Below are 18,097 nucleotides of genomic sequence, written 5' to 3' on the forward strand. Positions count from 1 at the left end.
TCTGGAAAAAAAAGTAGATATTTTAAGTTTTGCAGAAAAAAAGTCCAATTGAAAAATTACACTTGCAATTTGGTAAATTCTTACTAGGAACTAGAAAGAATGCTTCTAATCTTGCAACTAGAGCTGAATTGGGGAGACTTCCTATAGAATTTAATATTAAAACACAAACTTTATCATATTTAAAGAGATTTGAATGCTGTAAGTTAAATCCTCTTTTGAAAGAAGCTTACACGCTTAGTAAAAACTTAGACTCAGAAGGAGTATACTCCTGGTTTACCTATGTAAAAAATATTTTAAGTGAACTTTATTTAGATATAATACAAATTCAACAAAATACTAGTTCAGACAAAAAAACATATAATTTATTTAAAGTTTATATAAAAAAAAGCTCTAAAAACTACTTTGAAAATTTGATACATAATAAGAGAGCAGAGAATATGTCTTAAATGTAAAACAATAGAAAACGAAAAACATTTTATATTAGATTGTAAATTAAATATGGAACTTAGAAACAACTTTTTTAACCATTTGGATTTTAATTTTTCTGTTCAAGATTTATCTGATGAAGAAAAATTGATTTTTATACTCATTCCATCAACACCATCACAAGTAAATAAATTGGGGTCCTACATCAAAAGGTCATTAGAACTGATGACAGGGGACACTGGAATATTTACTGTAAATGAATGATTGTGTATATATATATGTGTGAATTATAGTTAAATTGTTTACTTATTTTGTATGTCACAAAGTTAATGTTTAAAGTTTAAATTTAAATATACAATTCCTGGATAAAATGTACTTTAATCATAAAACACTTTTAAGTTTTGAAACCTTCAGGCATAGATGACCTTTTTCTTAGCCCTCCGATTATTTTCTTGGAGCATCACTGATATGAAATTTAAAGAGACAAAACACTGAGGATAGTTTTCTAACCAAACATCTACGGAAGGTCAAAAGTAGCCGGTTTTAGGGGGTGGGTTGGGGGTCATAATAAAATTCTGATCCCTAATTTCAAGTGATGCAAAAAGTAGTGTTCAAGCTATGAAAATCCTCGGTTTAAGCAGTCTAAGTACAGAAAGTCTTTAAAAAGTAAAATTACAAAAATACTGAACTCCAAGGAAAATTCATTTTATCTTATAAAGTAGAAAAAGAAAAAGAAATATTCTAAAATCTGATTTTTCCCATATTACTGTCAACGTATATTTGTCCTCCCCCTAACAGAACTTCCAATGGAAACTTTGTTATAAACATTGTCATAATATCTATTCCTGTTGGAACAAATAAACTATACCATTTTATATTCCCGTTAGGAACCGGCATATAACAAGTTATACTGATCTATACTGTAATATTTATTCCTGTGGAAATAATATTCCAGAATATTTTTTCCTTTTGGAACTTATATTATGAAGGAACTTCTATTCCATTGACATATGATTTCTATGCCTTTTTCTACTTTATGGTGTTAAATTAAAAAAAAATGAAAGCGTTGAAAACTACATAGCTAACCACTCTAGTCGAAAGTATTTAAATTTCGCGGGTTTTTAATCCAAAACATTGTTTACATCACGCCGGAAGTTGCACGTGGGTATCCCTCGTGGCGTTGTTTGGTTCGCCATTTTAGGTCGTAACCTGGTTGTTTGAACGGGTTTCATCGTTGAATGGGTGCTGGATACCATCATGAGCGATGAAGACAGGGACGTTGATATAGAAAGCGATGTAATTGAACTTTATGTCCACCATTTTTATCATTTCCATATTTTTAAGTCGTGAAAATGACGCCTTGATTACATTTTATTTGACCTTAAAATTTCCTCAATGTATACATTACAATGTTGTCTCGTTTTGATTTTGTAGGAGGACGATGACGAACTATCCTCAAATGCCAATACACAGTTTATGACACAGGTATAATTAATAAACAACGATATACGTGATAGAATATACTTATCTTGCAAGAAATTGATATGGAACAGCTTTCAATGCATACACAGTACCTACACATTTAACAAATTATATATTTTTATAAATAATCAAGTACAATCCTGTTTATAATTAAAATTAAAACAGTGAATCCCTCTTTTAAATGAAATCCGTTGAAATAAGAGAGGTTTCGAAGTTTCCTACCAAAGCATCATCCGTTGTTTGAAATATTTGTCACTGGACCTTTAGCAAATGCATCTTATCCTGACTCATTTAGCCAACTTCCTGTTTGTCCCCAGTGTCGCAAAAACATCCATTAATTTGAAAAACAATGCAATGAGAGGGAGTCTGTTTAGTAAAGTCATGCATCAGTGATTCCCGATATATTTGCTATATAATCAACCAAATTTTTCTCTCAAAAAAGGGGGCCTGGCTCAGCCTATGGTGTATTAGAAGTCACACTGATCATGCTGATTACCAAATTCCTGATATTTGATAAAGATTGAAGTGGCATAATTGCTAATGAGACCAACAATCCCAAGACCAGTTATTTTTGTGTATATTTTAGTGCAAAATAAAGATATTTGCCATTGATTGACATCCAAGTCCCTAGCTGTTAGTTTTTTAGTCCATCAATTTATACAACAAGGGAATAACTATTTACACTTGACTTGTGTGTATGCTAATTTGTTAGTTATTACTTAAAATAAAATTAGCTCCTGTAAAATTTTGCAATACATGTTAAATCATTGGACTTTAAAATTTAAGTTTTGTGATCGTTCCATAAAGCCAGGAGGTTAATCAGAGACAGATCTATGGTCATTCAACAATAAACGGATGTTTATGGAATATAGATGAGATCAAAATCATCCTCAGACTATTGAAATGGTGAATACAGACCTGAACAGAAACTATATAATCAAAGATTATTTAATATTAAAGACACAACACAACCACTTGTAAACATACTTACATACATTTTGTTATCCTGATGAAACCAGTAGAAATTATTCATCTGTTTTGTTTTAGGCTGAAAAGCGTGCACATCATAATGCTTTAGAAAGAAAGAGGCGAGATCATATAAAAGACAGCTTTTCCAGTCTACGAGATTCAATACCATCTCTGCAAGGAGAAAAGGTATCATCAGTCAAAGTAAATATCCAAATTCATCTTAAGGTTATTCCAGGGAAAAAAATCATTGAAAGGTTGAAATGTCATTGAAATACAAAAAAAAATCAATTTATGAAGAAATCATGATGTTCAAAATGATTTTTTTCCTGGAATTTCCCTTACAATATTTAAGTCGTTAAAGATTATGAATTATAGCTTTGTATTTTCTATTCAAATATTTTGTTTAATCCTCTAGTGATTTTCTATAGTTTTTCTTAAAATTCTTGTTCAGTTTTGTTTTTTTTGTAATACAGGGGAAGAAATATAAAGAGCTCTCCTGCTGTATTCAAGACATTTAACCCAATATACTTATGCCAACTAAGATATCTAATTACACATTAAAAGTGAAAAAAAATCAATTGCTAAGACAGCTAGACCATTTATAAGAGGGGGCTTTTGAGCACAAAATATTATTTTTATTACTTTACCGCATACCATGTGACTTGTGTATCATTTGAATCCTGACAAATTATGTCTAATGTTGTGTTGTTTGGGTTTTTTCATATTGAAACATTAAAACAGTCTAACTATTACATGTATTAAAGGGATTGGATGAACAATGATGAAAATATTCAACTTTTTAATGTTTGACTCGTCCAAGGTCCAGTGAATCATCTCAAATTTGGAATACAAATTATAATACGATATGAGATTTTTGTATACCAGATATTTTCAATTTGAAAGTAGTTCCTTTTTAGAAATGACAATTTATGATTACAAGTATATATACAAATGTCAGTCACTACAAATTTTAGAACTGGTCTACGCCAATATCTTTTCCAAGGACTCAATGATGAGTGATGACTAGTCCGAAAACAAAGTTTAGACATTCCTTGTGTGTCTAGACAGGGTTTTGCAAAAATTCACTATTATGAATTAAATTTTACTAAGCGAATAGACTCTTTGTCATCGTACTAGTGCCAGCTGGTACAGGCTGTAGAACCACTTGTGGAGCAAAGCAAATCCTGAAAGATTATTGTTTGATGGATGCATGTGTCTGCTTCCAATTTGATTATTGTAAATTTGTAATTAATGTCTGATTCCTTTATATTGTTATTATTGTAATTATAGAATTTGAATTCTCAGCTTGGGTCTTTTAAATCTTATTTGTTTTTATATCAGGAGAAATATGTACAGGACACTACAGCTCTGCATGAAAGATCATCAAAGGTGATTAATAGTGGTCACCATAAACATGTCATTACTGTTACAAAAATAACTGTTTACACAGCGAACATAATAAGGTTAAACAAGAAAAACATCTGATATGAATTTTATCTTTCTATCTGCATTTAATTTTTTTTCTACTTGCAAACTTTGAGATATTGGAATCAATTTGCATTAATTTTTACATGGAATGGACTAAAAGGTTTACAACTGGAATCTATGGAGTGATGCATCAAAGGTTTAAATGCATTGGTAGACAGGAATTTTTCCAGAACTAAGAAATTATTTTGACTCAACAAGTTTTCTACACAAAGAAATTTCAAATACATTAGTACCAAATTTAGAACCAAATATGAAATGAATAAATTGATAAACATATTATAATTTAACGACATAGCAAATTAGTTTCATTTACATTTAAGGCTTTATAAAAAATTGTACGGTACATTAAAAATATTTTAATGTTATTAATGTACTTTTCTTGTTAAGCATGTTAATAACATGGTGTTCCATTTGAAATAAGATTTCAGAAAAAATGAAATTTAATTTTTTATCTACTTCAGTACTTGAAAATTAAAAAAAATAGATGTGGTTGGTTAAGCAATGAGACAACTCTTCACAAGAGATCAAATTAACAAGTATATGTCGCGGTACAGCTTCCAGTCCATACTGCATAATACAATTCAAACAAGTAAACCAACAGCTTATTTATATTCAAAATAATGATTAAAAAACAAACATGTAACCAAGTAACAAACAACAACCACTGAATTACAGACTCCTGATTTGGTACAGGCACAAACATACACAATTGAACTACACTTTATAAACTTTCTTTTGATTATTTGCTGTTTTGTATGTATGTTGAATTTTTGTTTAGTTATCATGCTGGTCTATTCTATTGGAACTTTATTATTTGTAGGTGTCCAGGGCACAAATATTAAAAAAGGCAGCAGATTACATTCAGTTCATCAGACGCAAAAATCAAGGTCATCAGTCGGACATTGACGATTTAAAAAAACAGAATTCTACTTTAGAACAACAAAGTAAGTATCAACCAAGATCAGGGTTGTGTTCATAGCGGCTACATAGGGCTACATAGATTTATGACTCTTTAACAAGTAGCTAGCCTTGCTGTTACATAGATTTTGATAGCAGCTAGGCTAGCAAGTCGTTCAGTAGACAAAAATCAACGTAGCCCTATGTAGCTGCTAAGATATTGAACAAAACCCAGTACTCAGAACATTTATGATTAAGATAAAGCACAAAGATATGTAGAACACCAAAGTAAAGAAAGATTACCATCATCTGACAGTTTGATTTTGATGCTTTGAATAAATGAATGTGTTGAGATCCAAGTGTCACAACTTTTCCGCTGCAAACCAAATGATGTTTGACTCGTCAACTATAGGACACTGAAGGGCACTTATTTTTAACAATGAGTAAAATCTATAGCATGAACATATATATAATATACAGCAACATCCACTGAATTATAGGCTCCTGATTTTGGGACTTGCACATACATATATATATATCTTATGACAGTTTGAATTGATAACATTGAAACAACTGTTGTATAACGTAAAGATTCCAATTTTACTGTACAGAATACACATTTAGAAACAAAAATAAAATTTTGCTCCTTGCATCTCTATCTGTATTAATGTCACTAAGCTAAATTTGTTTATTTGTGTTTAAATTTCTGTCTTTTTAAAGGAGGGGATATGGTATGATTGCTAATGAGACAAATATCATTTGATCCACATCTCCTTTTATTTGCATTATTGCGTTTATTTCATAGACAATGATAGATGTGTTTTATCTTTTTTCAGTCAGGGCCTTAGAGAAAGCTAGGAACACAGGACAATTTGCTCAGAGTAGTAGTGTCGGTTTTGATGGCTCTGAATCAGAGAGTTCAGTTGAAGGGGACTTGGCTGGTGTTAGAAGAAAGAAGTTAAAAACAGCCTAATTGTTCACTTTTTGTGTTAAGATTTGTACTCATATTGTCGAGGGAGAAAACTTTTACACCTTTATAATGTAAAATTGTAAAAATGTTTATAATATGTGGTCTACATTACATGGAGATCAAATTGTATGCAAAAGGGCTCATTTATATTTGATATCAGAAACACTTTCTATTATAGTCTGTGTGGATTCTTTCTACTGATTCACAATAAGTCGTCCAGATTGAAGATAAAATCTAAAAACTTTTAACTCGTAGAATTAAAAGTTAAAATACATTGATGTTTAACCAGAACTACAGCATTTGTAAATTTATCATTTCACCCACATTCCGCACACAATTTACTAAAAGTTGCCAGTCATGTATAGATGAGCCCTGGCTATTTAAAAGATTTTAACTATTAATGCCACACTGAAATTTGCCCTGGACAAAGCCCTTTTAAAGTGCCATTGAGTCAAGGAAATGATTTAGAAAACATTATATACTTCTTCAAATTATGTACATGGTTTTATGATTTAATTCTGAATCAAGGATTTTTTTTTAAAGTTTTAATACATTCAATAACCTTTTAAACTAAATAAACAACAATCATGTCTAAAACAAGTATAATATGAATATGTACCATTCTAAACAGAATTATGAGAATTATTGAAATACACAATTTAGTCGTGGGAAAAAATAAGCATAAGTATGTAGCATTTTGTCAAATAAAGTATGGTTATTATCACTTAAATCAAGTTTAGATAATCAGAAAAAAAGGTACAAGTAGTATTTAATCAACTTTTAAAATATGGTGTCCAAGAAATCTGGTGTGAATTGGTGCAAAAACTTTGTATGAATATGTTTTTAATGAAACCTCAGTGCATCTACAAAATTAACTATGTTTTGATCTTTTTACCCAGTTTTTATTCACACATTAAAAATGATTTTTATTAAGTTTTGGAATGTATTAAAGTGTAACAGTTCATTTTGGATTTGACAAGATCTTTTTATTGGCTCGCCATTAATAATACTTTTTGGCCTTTTACATTGTATAAATAATAGACCTAAAAAATAGTTCTTTTAAAGGTTTCAGTATGATGTAATGAAGATGTTTAGTTTGTATGATAGATGCTGGCTTTTTGTATGCCATTAGAATCCTCTGTTTTACATTTTACCTTAAAGTTATCTCGTTTCCTGTCTCATTTTGTTTTTGGGGGGAGGGAATTCATCACACAAGGAAGTAACAGTTGATTGACAAATCCTAAACAGGTTCAAATTTACATTAAATTAAAGATCTCTTTGAAGTGTTGATAAAAAAAACAGGGCACGGCAACTAAAAAAAAACTATATTGAGATTTTATGTATGTTACTAAGGAGAAAGTTGTTGAGTTTTTAGTCTTTTTTTATATGATTGTATGATACATGTATACTTTATAATTTGTACAGTTATGTAGTATAATAAAATGTTTTTGTTGTAATAAATAATGAAATACTATAATTTTTCTTTTGATTTTATAATGTTGTAATTTTTGGAAGGATACTTGGTTTTCCCATTTGAATGGTTTTACAATTGTATTTTTGGGGCCCTTTCTAGCTGGATATTCAGTATCCGTGTCAAAGACAGTACTTTAACCTATATTGGTTTACTTTATAAAATTGTAACTTGGATGGAGAGTTGTCTCATTGGAACTCATACCACATCTTCTTATAACTATTTTGTTTTTATGCCCCACCTATGATAGTAGAGGGGCATTATGTTTTGTGTATCTGGTCTGTGCATCTGTTCGTTAGTCCGTCTGTCCCTCTTCACGTTAAAGGTTTTGGTCAAGGTAGTTTTTGATAAAGTTGAAGTCAAATCAACTTGAAACTTAGTACTAATGTGCCCTATGATATGATCTAATTTAAATGCCAAATTAGATTTTTGATCTTGAATTAGCATTTAATTTGCTGCTGGAAGTTAAGCAGCCATCAACCATCATGAATTTGAATCACAAAGTTCCATACCATAAAAGAAAGGTTGTGATTGATTTTGGAGGTTATTGGCTAACTGATGAAGACTAGGGGCCAAAACAATTCTTTTTCTTGAACATCTACTTGTGTAGATTTTAGAATGGAAATTGGGAATGTGTCAAAGAGACAACAACACGACCATAGAGCAGACAACAGTATAAAGTTAATAAATCTCAATGAAATTGTACCACAAGATTCCATACTCCAAAAAAAAGGCTGGATTTGATTTTAGAGGTTATTGTCAATGTGCTGTCTTTATTTCCTTGTTCGAGTTTGTGGTCATACTGTTGATAAGCAGGTTTTATTAAATAAATATCTTGCCTTAGGACACGTAAAAGAAAGGAAAAGGGGGAGGGGGAGGTTAGTGCATACATTTAGGTTTGACCAAATCACATGTTTGCCAGTGTTGTTTGTCTTTGTATTCTTATACCTTAGTGATCTTTCAAGGTGTTGGTGACTACTTTTGTCATTTGTGAGTTTAATATTTCTGGAATTCCTGTAATTATGCCACCGCCCTTAACAGAGGTTGCATTATTGAAGTTGTATCCTTGTCTGTGTACTTCCATACGTCCAAAATTTGTTTCTGTTCTCCAACTTTAGTTTGCCTTATCTAAATGCTATGAAACTTATTCACAATGCTAAACGCACGTCTGCCATATTAAATTATAATCCTGGTACCTTTGATAACTATTTACACCACTGGGTTGATGTCACTGCTTGTGGACGTTTCGTCCCCCAGAGTATCACCAGCCCAGTAGTCAGCACTTCAGTGTTGACATGAATATCAATTATATGGCCATTTTTTTTTAATTTTCTGTTACAAAACTTTGAATTTTCGAAAAATTAAGGATTTTCTTATCCCAGGAATAGATTACCTTAGTTAGCACATTTTTTTGAAATTTTGGGTTTCAATGCTCTTCAACTTTGTACTTGTTTGGCTTAAATATTTTGATATGAGCGTCACTGATAAGTCTTATGTCGAAACGCGCGCCTGGCGTATTAAATTATAATCCTGGTACCTTTGATAACTACTTAATACCATAAAACACAGATTAAGTTTGAATTTTGGTGGCATAAATTTTACCGTTCTAGATTTATGCTACTTTTCGAATGAAAAAGTGCTGAATTTGTCATTTCTGTTCTCTAACTTTAGTTAGCCTCAATCAAATGTTATGAAACTTGTACACAATGCTCATTACCACAAAACTTACGTTAAAGTACAAATTTAGGAAGCATCACTTTAACAGTTCTTGAGTTCTGTCCATTTATAACATTATATGCATTGAATAGGGTGCATCACTTGAAATTTGGTAAAATGCATTAATTTGAATAGTATAACCCAAACATGCAACTTCTGGATCAAAATAATCAAGCAATAACTAAAATATTTTTGTTATAATACTCTTTATTTGGTAGGTTGTTTTCTTTAAAAAAAGAAAGATAACATGTATCCATCAACAACATCTACAGTATTATACATGTATATGGAACCAGTCCATTTATTATGATGTCTTCTAATTTATTGTATCATCTCTGTATACTCCAGATCTTGAAAAATAATATTCTTGGACATATTCATAAATTTCCTCTCTATAAACATTTCAGTTTTATATAACATCCTTTGTCAGTAACACACTGGTGCTTCAATTTTAAAATCTTTTTGGATTTAATTTTATCAACACACTTTCATTTGATTTCCCTAACTTTTTTCCAGTACATATGTAATCGTTCTAGCCATAACTTCCAGTTTTCCTCACATAGTCTTTGGTCCATAATGTGAACATGAGCAGGTTGTCCATCAGGGTAGGCGATAACAATGGCACCATTGGTGATCTGGTCCATCTGAAAAAAAAATATTTACAAAATCAATTTAGTCCAAGAAAGGGAAGATAACCAAAGGAGTATTAAAGACTCAAATATTCAGTGTAAAAAACATTATTAGTGATATGGTATCTTACAGTTCAGGGTATTAAAAACATTAACGTACAAATTGTTAAATTTTGCCGTTAGATGAGTGTGAATCATGGATAAGAAATTATGGTTATAAATCAACAATATTTTCTACTTCTTAAGGATACATGATTAAACTCCTAGTTAGGAGTGAAAACATTCACAGCACTTGTGTGCTTGTAATTATTCACAAAACAAAAAATCTACTTAAGCTTTGCTGGTTAAATCAGTTGTTGTGGACACAACAATACTGCAGTAACCAAAACAACCATCTAACTGTTCATAATGGTAAATTCAGAAATTATTGTGAGGATTTTATTGTTGTGAATATAAATGCAACTGGATGAGTTCAATAATAAGAACTTGTATTCTGATATCTGATACATATAGATCTGTATGCAGATTTTCCTAAAATCACAACTTTTCAAAATTTGATCTCACATTGTAGTCCATTCTTGAAAAATCATAATAATTTCTAAATTTACAGTATTGTGAAAGTACTTTAATTCGTGGATATTGATTTTCGTGGTTTGAGCAATATTTACATGTTCGTGGGGTTTTAAATTCGTGGAAAAATTTAAGCCTTTAGAAAAGAAAATTACAAATAGTCTGGAATGAAGGAAATTACAAAGTAAAGATTGACCCGTGTAAATCGTAGTGATAACACCAATTCACCCATGGATAAAGTCATCCACAAAAACCACGAAATTTGGCACCCCACGAAAAAAAGTACTTTCACAGTATTAGGTTTGTTGTACTCCACAGATAACTTACTCCTTTGTCTTGTAGTAACTGACTATTATTAATGGCTCCTATGTAAGCAGCTACTTGTATGGGATTGTCAAAGGTATCCTTAATTGTAGGTTTAGTTTTCTTTGATGTCTTCCAATCCACCAAACAGAGTCTGTCTCTATAAAATGTAAAATATATTTTAATTTCAACTTTGATTTCAAGAACACATAGATATTGATCTTTGTAATTTATCCATATCATGGAGTGTTGAGAAATCAAGTAAAATACTGTGTAGGTGAAAGTTAAATTAGAGGAAAGGTTTGACAGATCATATTCCTGACTTGGTAAAGGCATTTTCAAATGTAGAAAATGGTGGATTAAACCTGGTTTTATAGCGCTAACCCTCTCACTTTGATGACGGTCTCATCAAATTCCATTATATTTACATTGATGCGTTAACTAAACAGACACAATAAATAAAATAGTCAAAATATGGTATAAAACAAATATCTCACTTCATGCTTCCGCACAAGTCCTACAGCCCAACAGAATCCAACTAAAATTTCCAAAAAACTGATTTTCTGGGCTGTGTACTCAAAAGTTTATCATGAAGGCTGTGATGTACAATTAAATGAATTTTAGAAACTGCTTATTCAGTTTCTATTTCATCCTTATAATTGATGAAATATTTGCCACTAGACATGTATAAACAACAATTAATCAATCAATTTATATTCTTATTATGGAGCTTTATCTGTATAATACATGTAATATATATTATGTCTAACAAATTCCCCAAATACTCAAGATATAATGTTGTATAAAAAACATCTACAAAGGTTTTTAATTTTTTAATTCATATTGAAAATTCCACTGTGAATTTAAAAGTAAGAACAGCAATGAAAGCTTTCCTTCCTTATTGTTACATACAGGGGAACATCAGTAAAAAAAAACAAAAAGGAAAGGCTTGGGTTATCATATATTTCAATGTTACAAGAAAAATGATTTGTGGAAAAATATTTCTAAATGTTTAGGTTTACTGAAGAAAATGAAAATCTAAAATACTTTAAATGGAAGACACTGTGCTTTTAAACCTACTTATATACAGCTAAACAATCAAATTTTCCCTGGTAACAAAGGTCTTCATGCTTGACTGCTTCTTCTATGGCAACAGCTTCTTTCACTTCCTGTAATACCTTCCTGATACTATCCCAATGTCCAATATTGTCTTTATATATATCCAACTCTGTCTCAGGAATCCCAGATAAATAATGTTGAATGTTTGCATGAAGATTGGATCCATTTCTAAAAGTCTCTGTAGAAAGAAATTTATAAACATCTTGAGCAAATGAAGATCAAGCTCCTGAAGACAAAGTTGCATGACCCTATAGTTTTACAATTAAAATATTTGTTTTGATGCTCTTTATATTTTTTGGTTTATAAATACTATTGATTTCAATTCTAGCCAAATATTTTGTCTCATTATCATGATAATGTTTTATTGGTGATGGTAATTACATTTGGACTCAATGCTGGTTACTGTAGTTTCAAATATTATGGTTTCATAATAGTTTTTTTTCAAATGTTTGGTGTCAATTGTGGTTTTCAGATCTTCTTATATTCACTAGTAAATGTTTTAAGTAGTTTGTTATATTGTTTCAGGCACATTTCCTTTTTCAAAACTTTTTTATTTCCACCCATTTAATCTATTTAATGGTCATGATGATAACTTTTTATGCAAGAAATAACTTTTTAAGTAACAATAAAATTCTTGACTTCTACAAATTGGAATTTAAATGACCTAGATCTGTTATCTTCTTTTTTTCTGTTAATTATGCTCTTTTATAAGATTCATTTTAATGATTTCATAGTGATTTCTAAAACCATGATAACCACAATACTTTAAATAATCATTTAAGAATGTTGCATTTGAGGAAAGGGTATCTTTGTCACTATTCATATAAAAAATAATAAATACCTTCTTGAAGTTTTTTAAACCCCTCTGCTCCTAATTCACTGATCATTTTCTTCTTCCACCTTTCTAAATAAAACTTTGACAAATCGGACATTGTCTCACTTATTATACGTGTCACTGACGGAATTAATCGTCCAGCTGATTGTACCAATAAAGAATTGTCAACCTCTGCATCAGATCTGACCATAGGATAGGTAAGAATGTAGTCTATAGCAGGATCAATTTTCCTCTGAAATGGCACTTTACTTTCTTTATTTCCTTTCTTTTCATTGTTTTTATTTGACACTTCACTGTTTTTATCTGATTTCACTCCTACAGTCTGTTTATTTGAAGCCTTACTTTTAGTCAGTTTCCCCAATTTTTCACTCTGTTTATGTGATTCTACTTCACTTGATGTGTGATATTCTGATTTTTCCTCACTTTTCTTACTCTTTCTATTAAGTTTTGGACCATAAAGATTATAATTATCATAATTAAGCTGTATGATTTCTTTGACATCGTAAGTTTTTGTAGTTTTAAATCGTAATGATATGTTGAATGAAACAGACAGATTAGATTTACAAAACATTAACTTTGATAACAACTGTCCTGTTGACCTTGCCATCCTTCTCAATCTGAAATCATAAAAAAATATTAAATTTATAAATTGATATTTTCCCAAAAGCATTTTCTAAAAGTAACATCAGGCACATGCAGACCATTTCAAATGTAAGAAATTGCATGTCACAAAAAAATCAAAAAATGCCTAATTACTATTAGCATGATTAGAGGTGTATAATTTCATAAATATATATGCTACTTTTAAAAGAAAACAAAAACAGGATATAAACCAAAAGAACCCCCAGGCAAACAACTTTTGTAGGAAAATTTTGATTTAGTATTGTAAGATACATGTAATACCAAACTGTCCGTATTACTACTTAAAGACTAAATTCTAACATGTAGTTTTATTTACGATAGAGGCTGATTGGATTCTAATATGGTAGTGGCACCCTTAAAAACTATTTTTAATCACTTATCGCATGTGTATCACAACAGACAACAACACTCAGATATTTTTACTGCATAGTAATAGTGTTAGATAGGCGTCATCAGAACTTTTATTATAAGACAAAAATGAATACCCAGTGGTATGCACTCTTTTTTACACTTTAATCTCATTTATTCAAACAGTTTGAACCAAGCAATCATGCAAATATATAATCTGTAACAGCTAATTGGATATAAATTTACTTGTGCAACAATCTTATTTCAAATCTTTGGAAACTCTGATTTGTTATGAAAATTTTAAAAGGGATCAATCTAGTAAACATTCTTTTTCATAATAATTGATAACCTTAAGTCCAAACATCCTCAACAACGCACATCATAAAAATTGATAAAAGAACAACTGCAGAAAATCTACAGATTTTAATGGTTGCAGGGTTATCTCCCATGTTATATCTTTGTAAAATTTAAAGGAAAACACTGACTAACCTATTATGGCTTTAAATACACCTAAGATGTATTATTTACATGTCTGTAAGTTCCTTGTTAGGAATAAATAAATCTCTCAAACTCATATATTTAATCTTAATAATGCTATACTTTCATGACTTTATTTGTAGTACCAAAACATAAATAAAGATTTTTTTAATTGACAAAAATACCGATATATAGAAAAATTATTAATGTAAATACAGATTTAGTTACACTATTGTTTCAGATAAGGGTGAAGGTTGGTACCTGTTAAAACCCACTGCAATATTGGTTGTCTTGCACATGTCCTTAGTCAGGAATTTGATGTTCAGTAGTTGTTGTTTGTTGATGTAGTTCATCAGTGTTTATATAAAGATTAGACCGTTGGTTTCCCCATTTGAATAGTTTTACACTATTCATTTTTGGGGCCCTTTATAGCTTGCTGTTCAGTGTCAGCCAAGACTCTGTGTTGAAGACTACACTTTGACCTATAATGGTTTACATTTACAAATTATGACTTGGATAGAGAGTTACAAGTCTCATAAGCACTCGTACCAATCTTCTCATATCTATGTAATTATTACTTAAAGCCCATGAAGATCAAAAATTAAATTAATTAAATGGACATTTTAAAATACAAGATTGAGCGTTCATAATAATTGAAGGAAACTTTTAAACATAATATTGATACGTTTGGGGGAATGGACACGTTTGTGAATTGACAACTAATAGTGTTTGGCGAAAGGTGCTTTATTATAATAATGCAATAATATACAATTATACCAAACATGGTATCAATAAGCAACAATGAACAAGTGTGAATATGAAGCACCTTAACCCAATCTGGGTAAGATTAAATATAAATTATAAGGAAGGAAAAAAAAAAATTAATCAAATACATAATAAAATGTGGCTGGAACATGCTCTTGCTAAAACCACATGCTAACTAAGCATCGGATGACGCAACAAGGGGAGGCAAATCTAGTACACGGCGTTATCAATTAGGTACAATGAGAGTTGCCTCCAATTGTACGCAATTGACAACTAATAGTGTTTGGCGAAAGGTGCTTTATTGTAATAATGCAATAATATACAATTATACCAAACATGGTATCAATAAGCAACAATGAACAAGTGTGAATATGAAGCACCTTAACCCAAACGAAGTTGCCAAACAGGAAAGAAAAAAAAAACAAAAAAAACAAAAAAAAAACATGTGTGTAATCATGATCCTGTTTAGTCTGACAATTCAATAGAAGAAGGATACCCTTCATACAGCTTGACATTGTACATGATAATAATTTCGTTAATCAAGCAAATGACAAATATGTAAAACTAAATTTTCATCAACAACATTGTAATTCATGTGTAATTCATGTAATTATTATCTTTGACAACAGTGTCAAAATCAGTGCTACATCATGCATAATAAAGGCATTAAAAAAAATATGGATAATTTCAGTCATAAATAGACACCCTTGTAAATACAGCGGAGGGAAAGGGGGGACTTCTACACTACACAATCATGGCACTAGTGATCACACTATTAAACACTACTTAGTCTAGGTGAACTTATAACTCGCTTATAATGCAAGGAACAAAAAAAAAAATAATAATATTACTAAACATATCTGCCTCAAAGATATTCTAAACGAACTTGGGGATAATCATACACAGTAACACGCCCGCATCTGCAGGGGAATATTATCTCTTTTATATCATATAGTACACACCTGAAAAACAGGGGAAGCAATCACACCTGTCACTGCAAGAGTTTGCAAAATTATGATATTCGGAGTTATCACACAAAAACAGGACCGCATTAGCAGGGGAATATGATCTCTCTCTTAAAATTTAGAACACACCTGAATATTCAGGGGAAGTAATCACACCTGACACTGCAGGGGGTTAAAAATAATATCATAATATTTCGAGTTGTTACTCATAAATATAGTACACACCTGAAAAAAAACAGGGGAAGCAATCACACCTGGCATAGCAGGGGGTTTAAAAATAAAATCATAATATTTGAGTTGTTACTCATAAGTATAGTACACACCTGAAAAAAACAGGGGAAGCAATCACACCTGACACTGCAGGGGGTTTAAAAATAATATCAAAATATTTGAGTTGTTACTCATATAGTACACACCTGAAAAAAAAAAAACAACAGGGGAAGCAATCACACCTGACATAGCAGGAGGTTTCACAATATCATCATTAATATGTATTATAAAAAATTTTTAATTTATAATATTAGCGATATATGCAATAATTTGTAATCTCAATAGTCTCCAAATTGATCCACAGAATGGCTAGTTGCTGCTTGGAAGGAGCAGCAAATTGGATTGCGATTATTATCGTTCAGTTCTTCCTCTAAGGTCCATTTTAAGGGCGGAGACGAGAGTGCGGCCTTGTTCTTCTGAAAACGTATGAGACCAATGTTTGTGACCCCTTTCCACCGAACGCAAAACTTCGGCATGAAAATCCTTAATCTCGGTAAAAGGATATTTTTCGGCAAGATATAACAGATTAATTAAATGCTTTTGTCTTAGCATTGAAATGGCTTGTTCTTCTATGTTGTGCATAATAAATAGTTCACCTCTAACTAACTGTACGAATCCGAAGTCTTCATCAGAATAACTCAATGATTTGGTTTGGGCATGTTCATGTGGCAATGGCACATCGTATTTTACCCGATCCTTAGCGGCCCTTGCTTCACCCGAAACTGCTTTACATTTTTGTTTGTCTTTGAACAATAGATATGGAAAATCTTTACCTTTAATTTTCGCTTGGCAATTATTCCTATCATTATCTGATTTATCACATGAAGTCTTTTTATCGACACCGAAAGTTTTCTTAGCCACAAGGTGAGTGTTTTGTTCAGCCAACAACAGATCCCGTTCCAATATTTTGTTCTGAATTGTTAATTCTTCAATTGTTTTATCCAGTTCATTCACCGTGTTTGTAGACGTAAGAATTTTTGGATGAACGCTAACACTTGCTTTATCTGATTTTGGTGCAAAAGTCTCATGTTGAACCACGTGTTCAGAGGTTAAATCTCAAACTTCGTAAACTGATGCAAACTCGTTCTGCATATCAAAAGAAGGTAAAGTGAAATCCTTTAGATAAGCTGGAGGTTTCCTAGTTCTCTTATTTTCCATCGCATTGTCATCAAAAACAAAAAATTAATCAAATACATAATAAAATGTGGCTGGAACATGCTCTTGCTAAAACCACATGCTAACTAAGCATCGGATGACGCAACAAGGGGAGGCAAATCTAGTACACGGCGTTATCAATTAGGTACAATGAGAGTTGCCTCCCATTGTACGCCATTCATAAAACTGACATGTTTCGTTTCAGCGCCTTTTGCAACTGGATATGTTTTTAATTCAGCGACGTCACATGGATAGTTGGACATGTCTAGGGGAATCAGACAGGTTTGACAGGATTGACAGGATTGATAGGATTGACATGATGACGATGTATCTCAGTGTTACATATGTATTATCAAAATATTAGAAAAGGGACATAACTCTTACACAAGTAAATACACTTCGTTATTATATCATGCTTTTTTCTTTGGATTGCACTGGATACGAATTAAAATATCTTGACACCCGCATTGGAGGTTTGAAATCTATTACAGTCTTTTATAGACAAGAAATTGGTGCAAGGTGCTCTATAAAGGGAGATAATCTGTTCCCAAACAAATAATTTTCGGATTTCAATATTGCTGACAGTAGAGATCAGATTTA

General features: G+C 31.2%; 2 protein-coding genes across 5 annotated transcripts; one reads left to right on the plus strand and one right to left on the minus strand.

The window, feature by feature from the left end:
• The first annotated feature begins 1,572 nt into the window (after nucleotides 1–1,572).
• LOC143069548 (protein max-like) lies at nucleotides 1,573–7,709 on the plus strand. Of its 4 annotated transcripts, none has more exons than XM_076244234.1 (6): nucleotides 1,573–1,722; nucleotides 1,861–1,911; nucleotides 2,956–3,063; nucleotides 4,219–4,266; nucleotides 5,186–5,309; nucleotides 6,099–7,709. In XM_076244234.1, exons 1-6 carry the CDS (start codon nucleotides 1,684–1,686, stop codon nucleotides 6,233–6,235), a joined length of 507 nt encoding a protein of 168 aa, XP_076100349.1. In that variant the 5' UTR covers nucleotides 1,573–1,683; the 3' UTR covers nucleotides 6,236–7,709. The 4 variants fall into 4 exon arrangements, with proteins under 4 accessions (XP_076100349.1, XP_076100348.1, XP_076100350.1 ...); XM_076244233.1 differs by having other exon boundaries at nucleotides 1,574–1,722; nucleotides 2,956–3,078; XM_076244235.1 differs by lacking the exon at nucleotides 4,219–4,266 and having other exon boundaries at nucleotides 1,574–1,722; nucleotides 2,956–3,078.
• Nucleotides 7,710–9,770: 2,061 nt separating this feature from the next.
• On the minus strand, nucleotides 9,771–18,046 carry LOC143069543 (mitochondrial genome maintenance exonuclease 1-like). Its single transcript, XM_076244227.1, has 5 exons — nucleotides 17,882–18,046; nucleotides 12,882–13,492; nucleotides 12,002–12,218; nucleotides 10,946–11,081; nucleotides 9,771–10,063 (listed from the first exon to the last, which is right to left on the minus strand). The coding sequence occupies exons 2-5, from the start codon at nucleotides 13,480–13,482 to the stop codon at nucleotides 9,908–9,910; spliced, it is 1,110 nt and encodes a 369-aa protein (XP_076100342.1). The 5' UTR covers nucleotides 13,483–13,492; nucleotides 17,882–18,046; the 3' UTR covers nucleotides 9,771–9,907.
• Nucleotides 18,047–18,097: the final 51 nt, after the last annotated feature.

This window comes from Mytilus galloprovincialis, chromosome 3 (assembly GCF_965363235.1).
Source record: "Mytilus galloprovincialis chromosome 3, xbMytGall1.hap1.1, whole genome shotgun sequence".
NCBI lineage: Eukaryota > Metazoa > Mollusca > Bivalvia > Mytilida > Mytilidae > Mytilus > Mytilus galloprovincialis.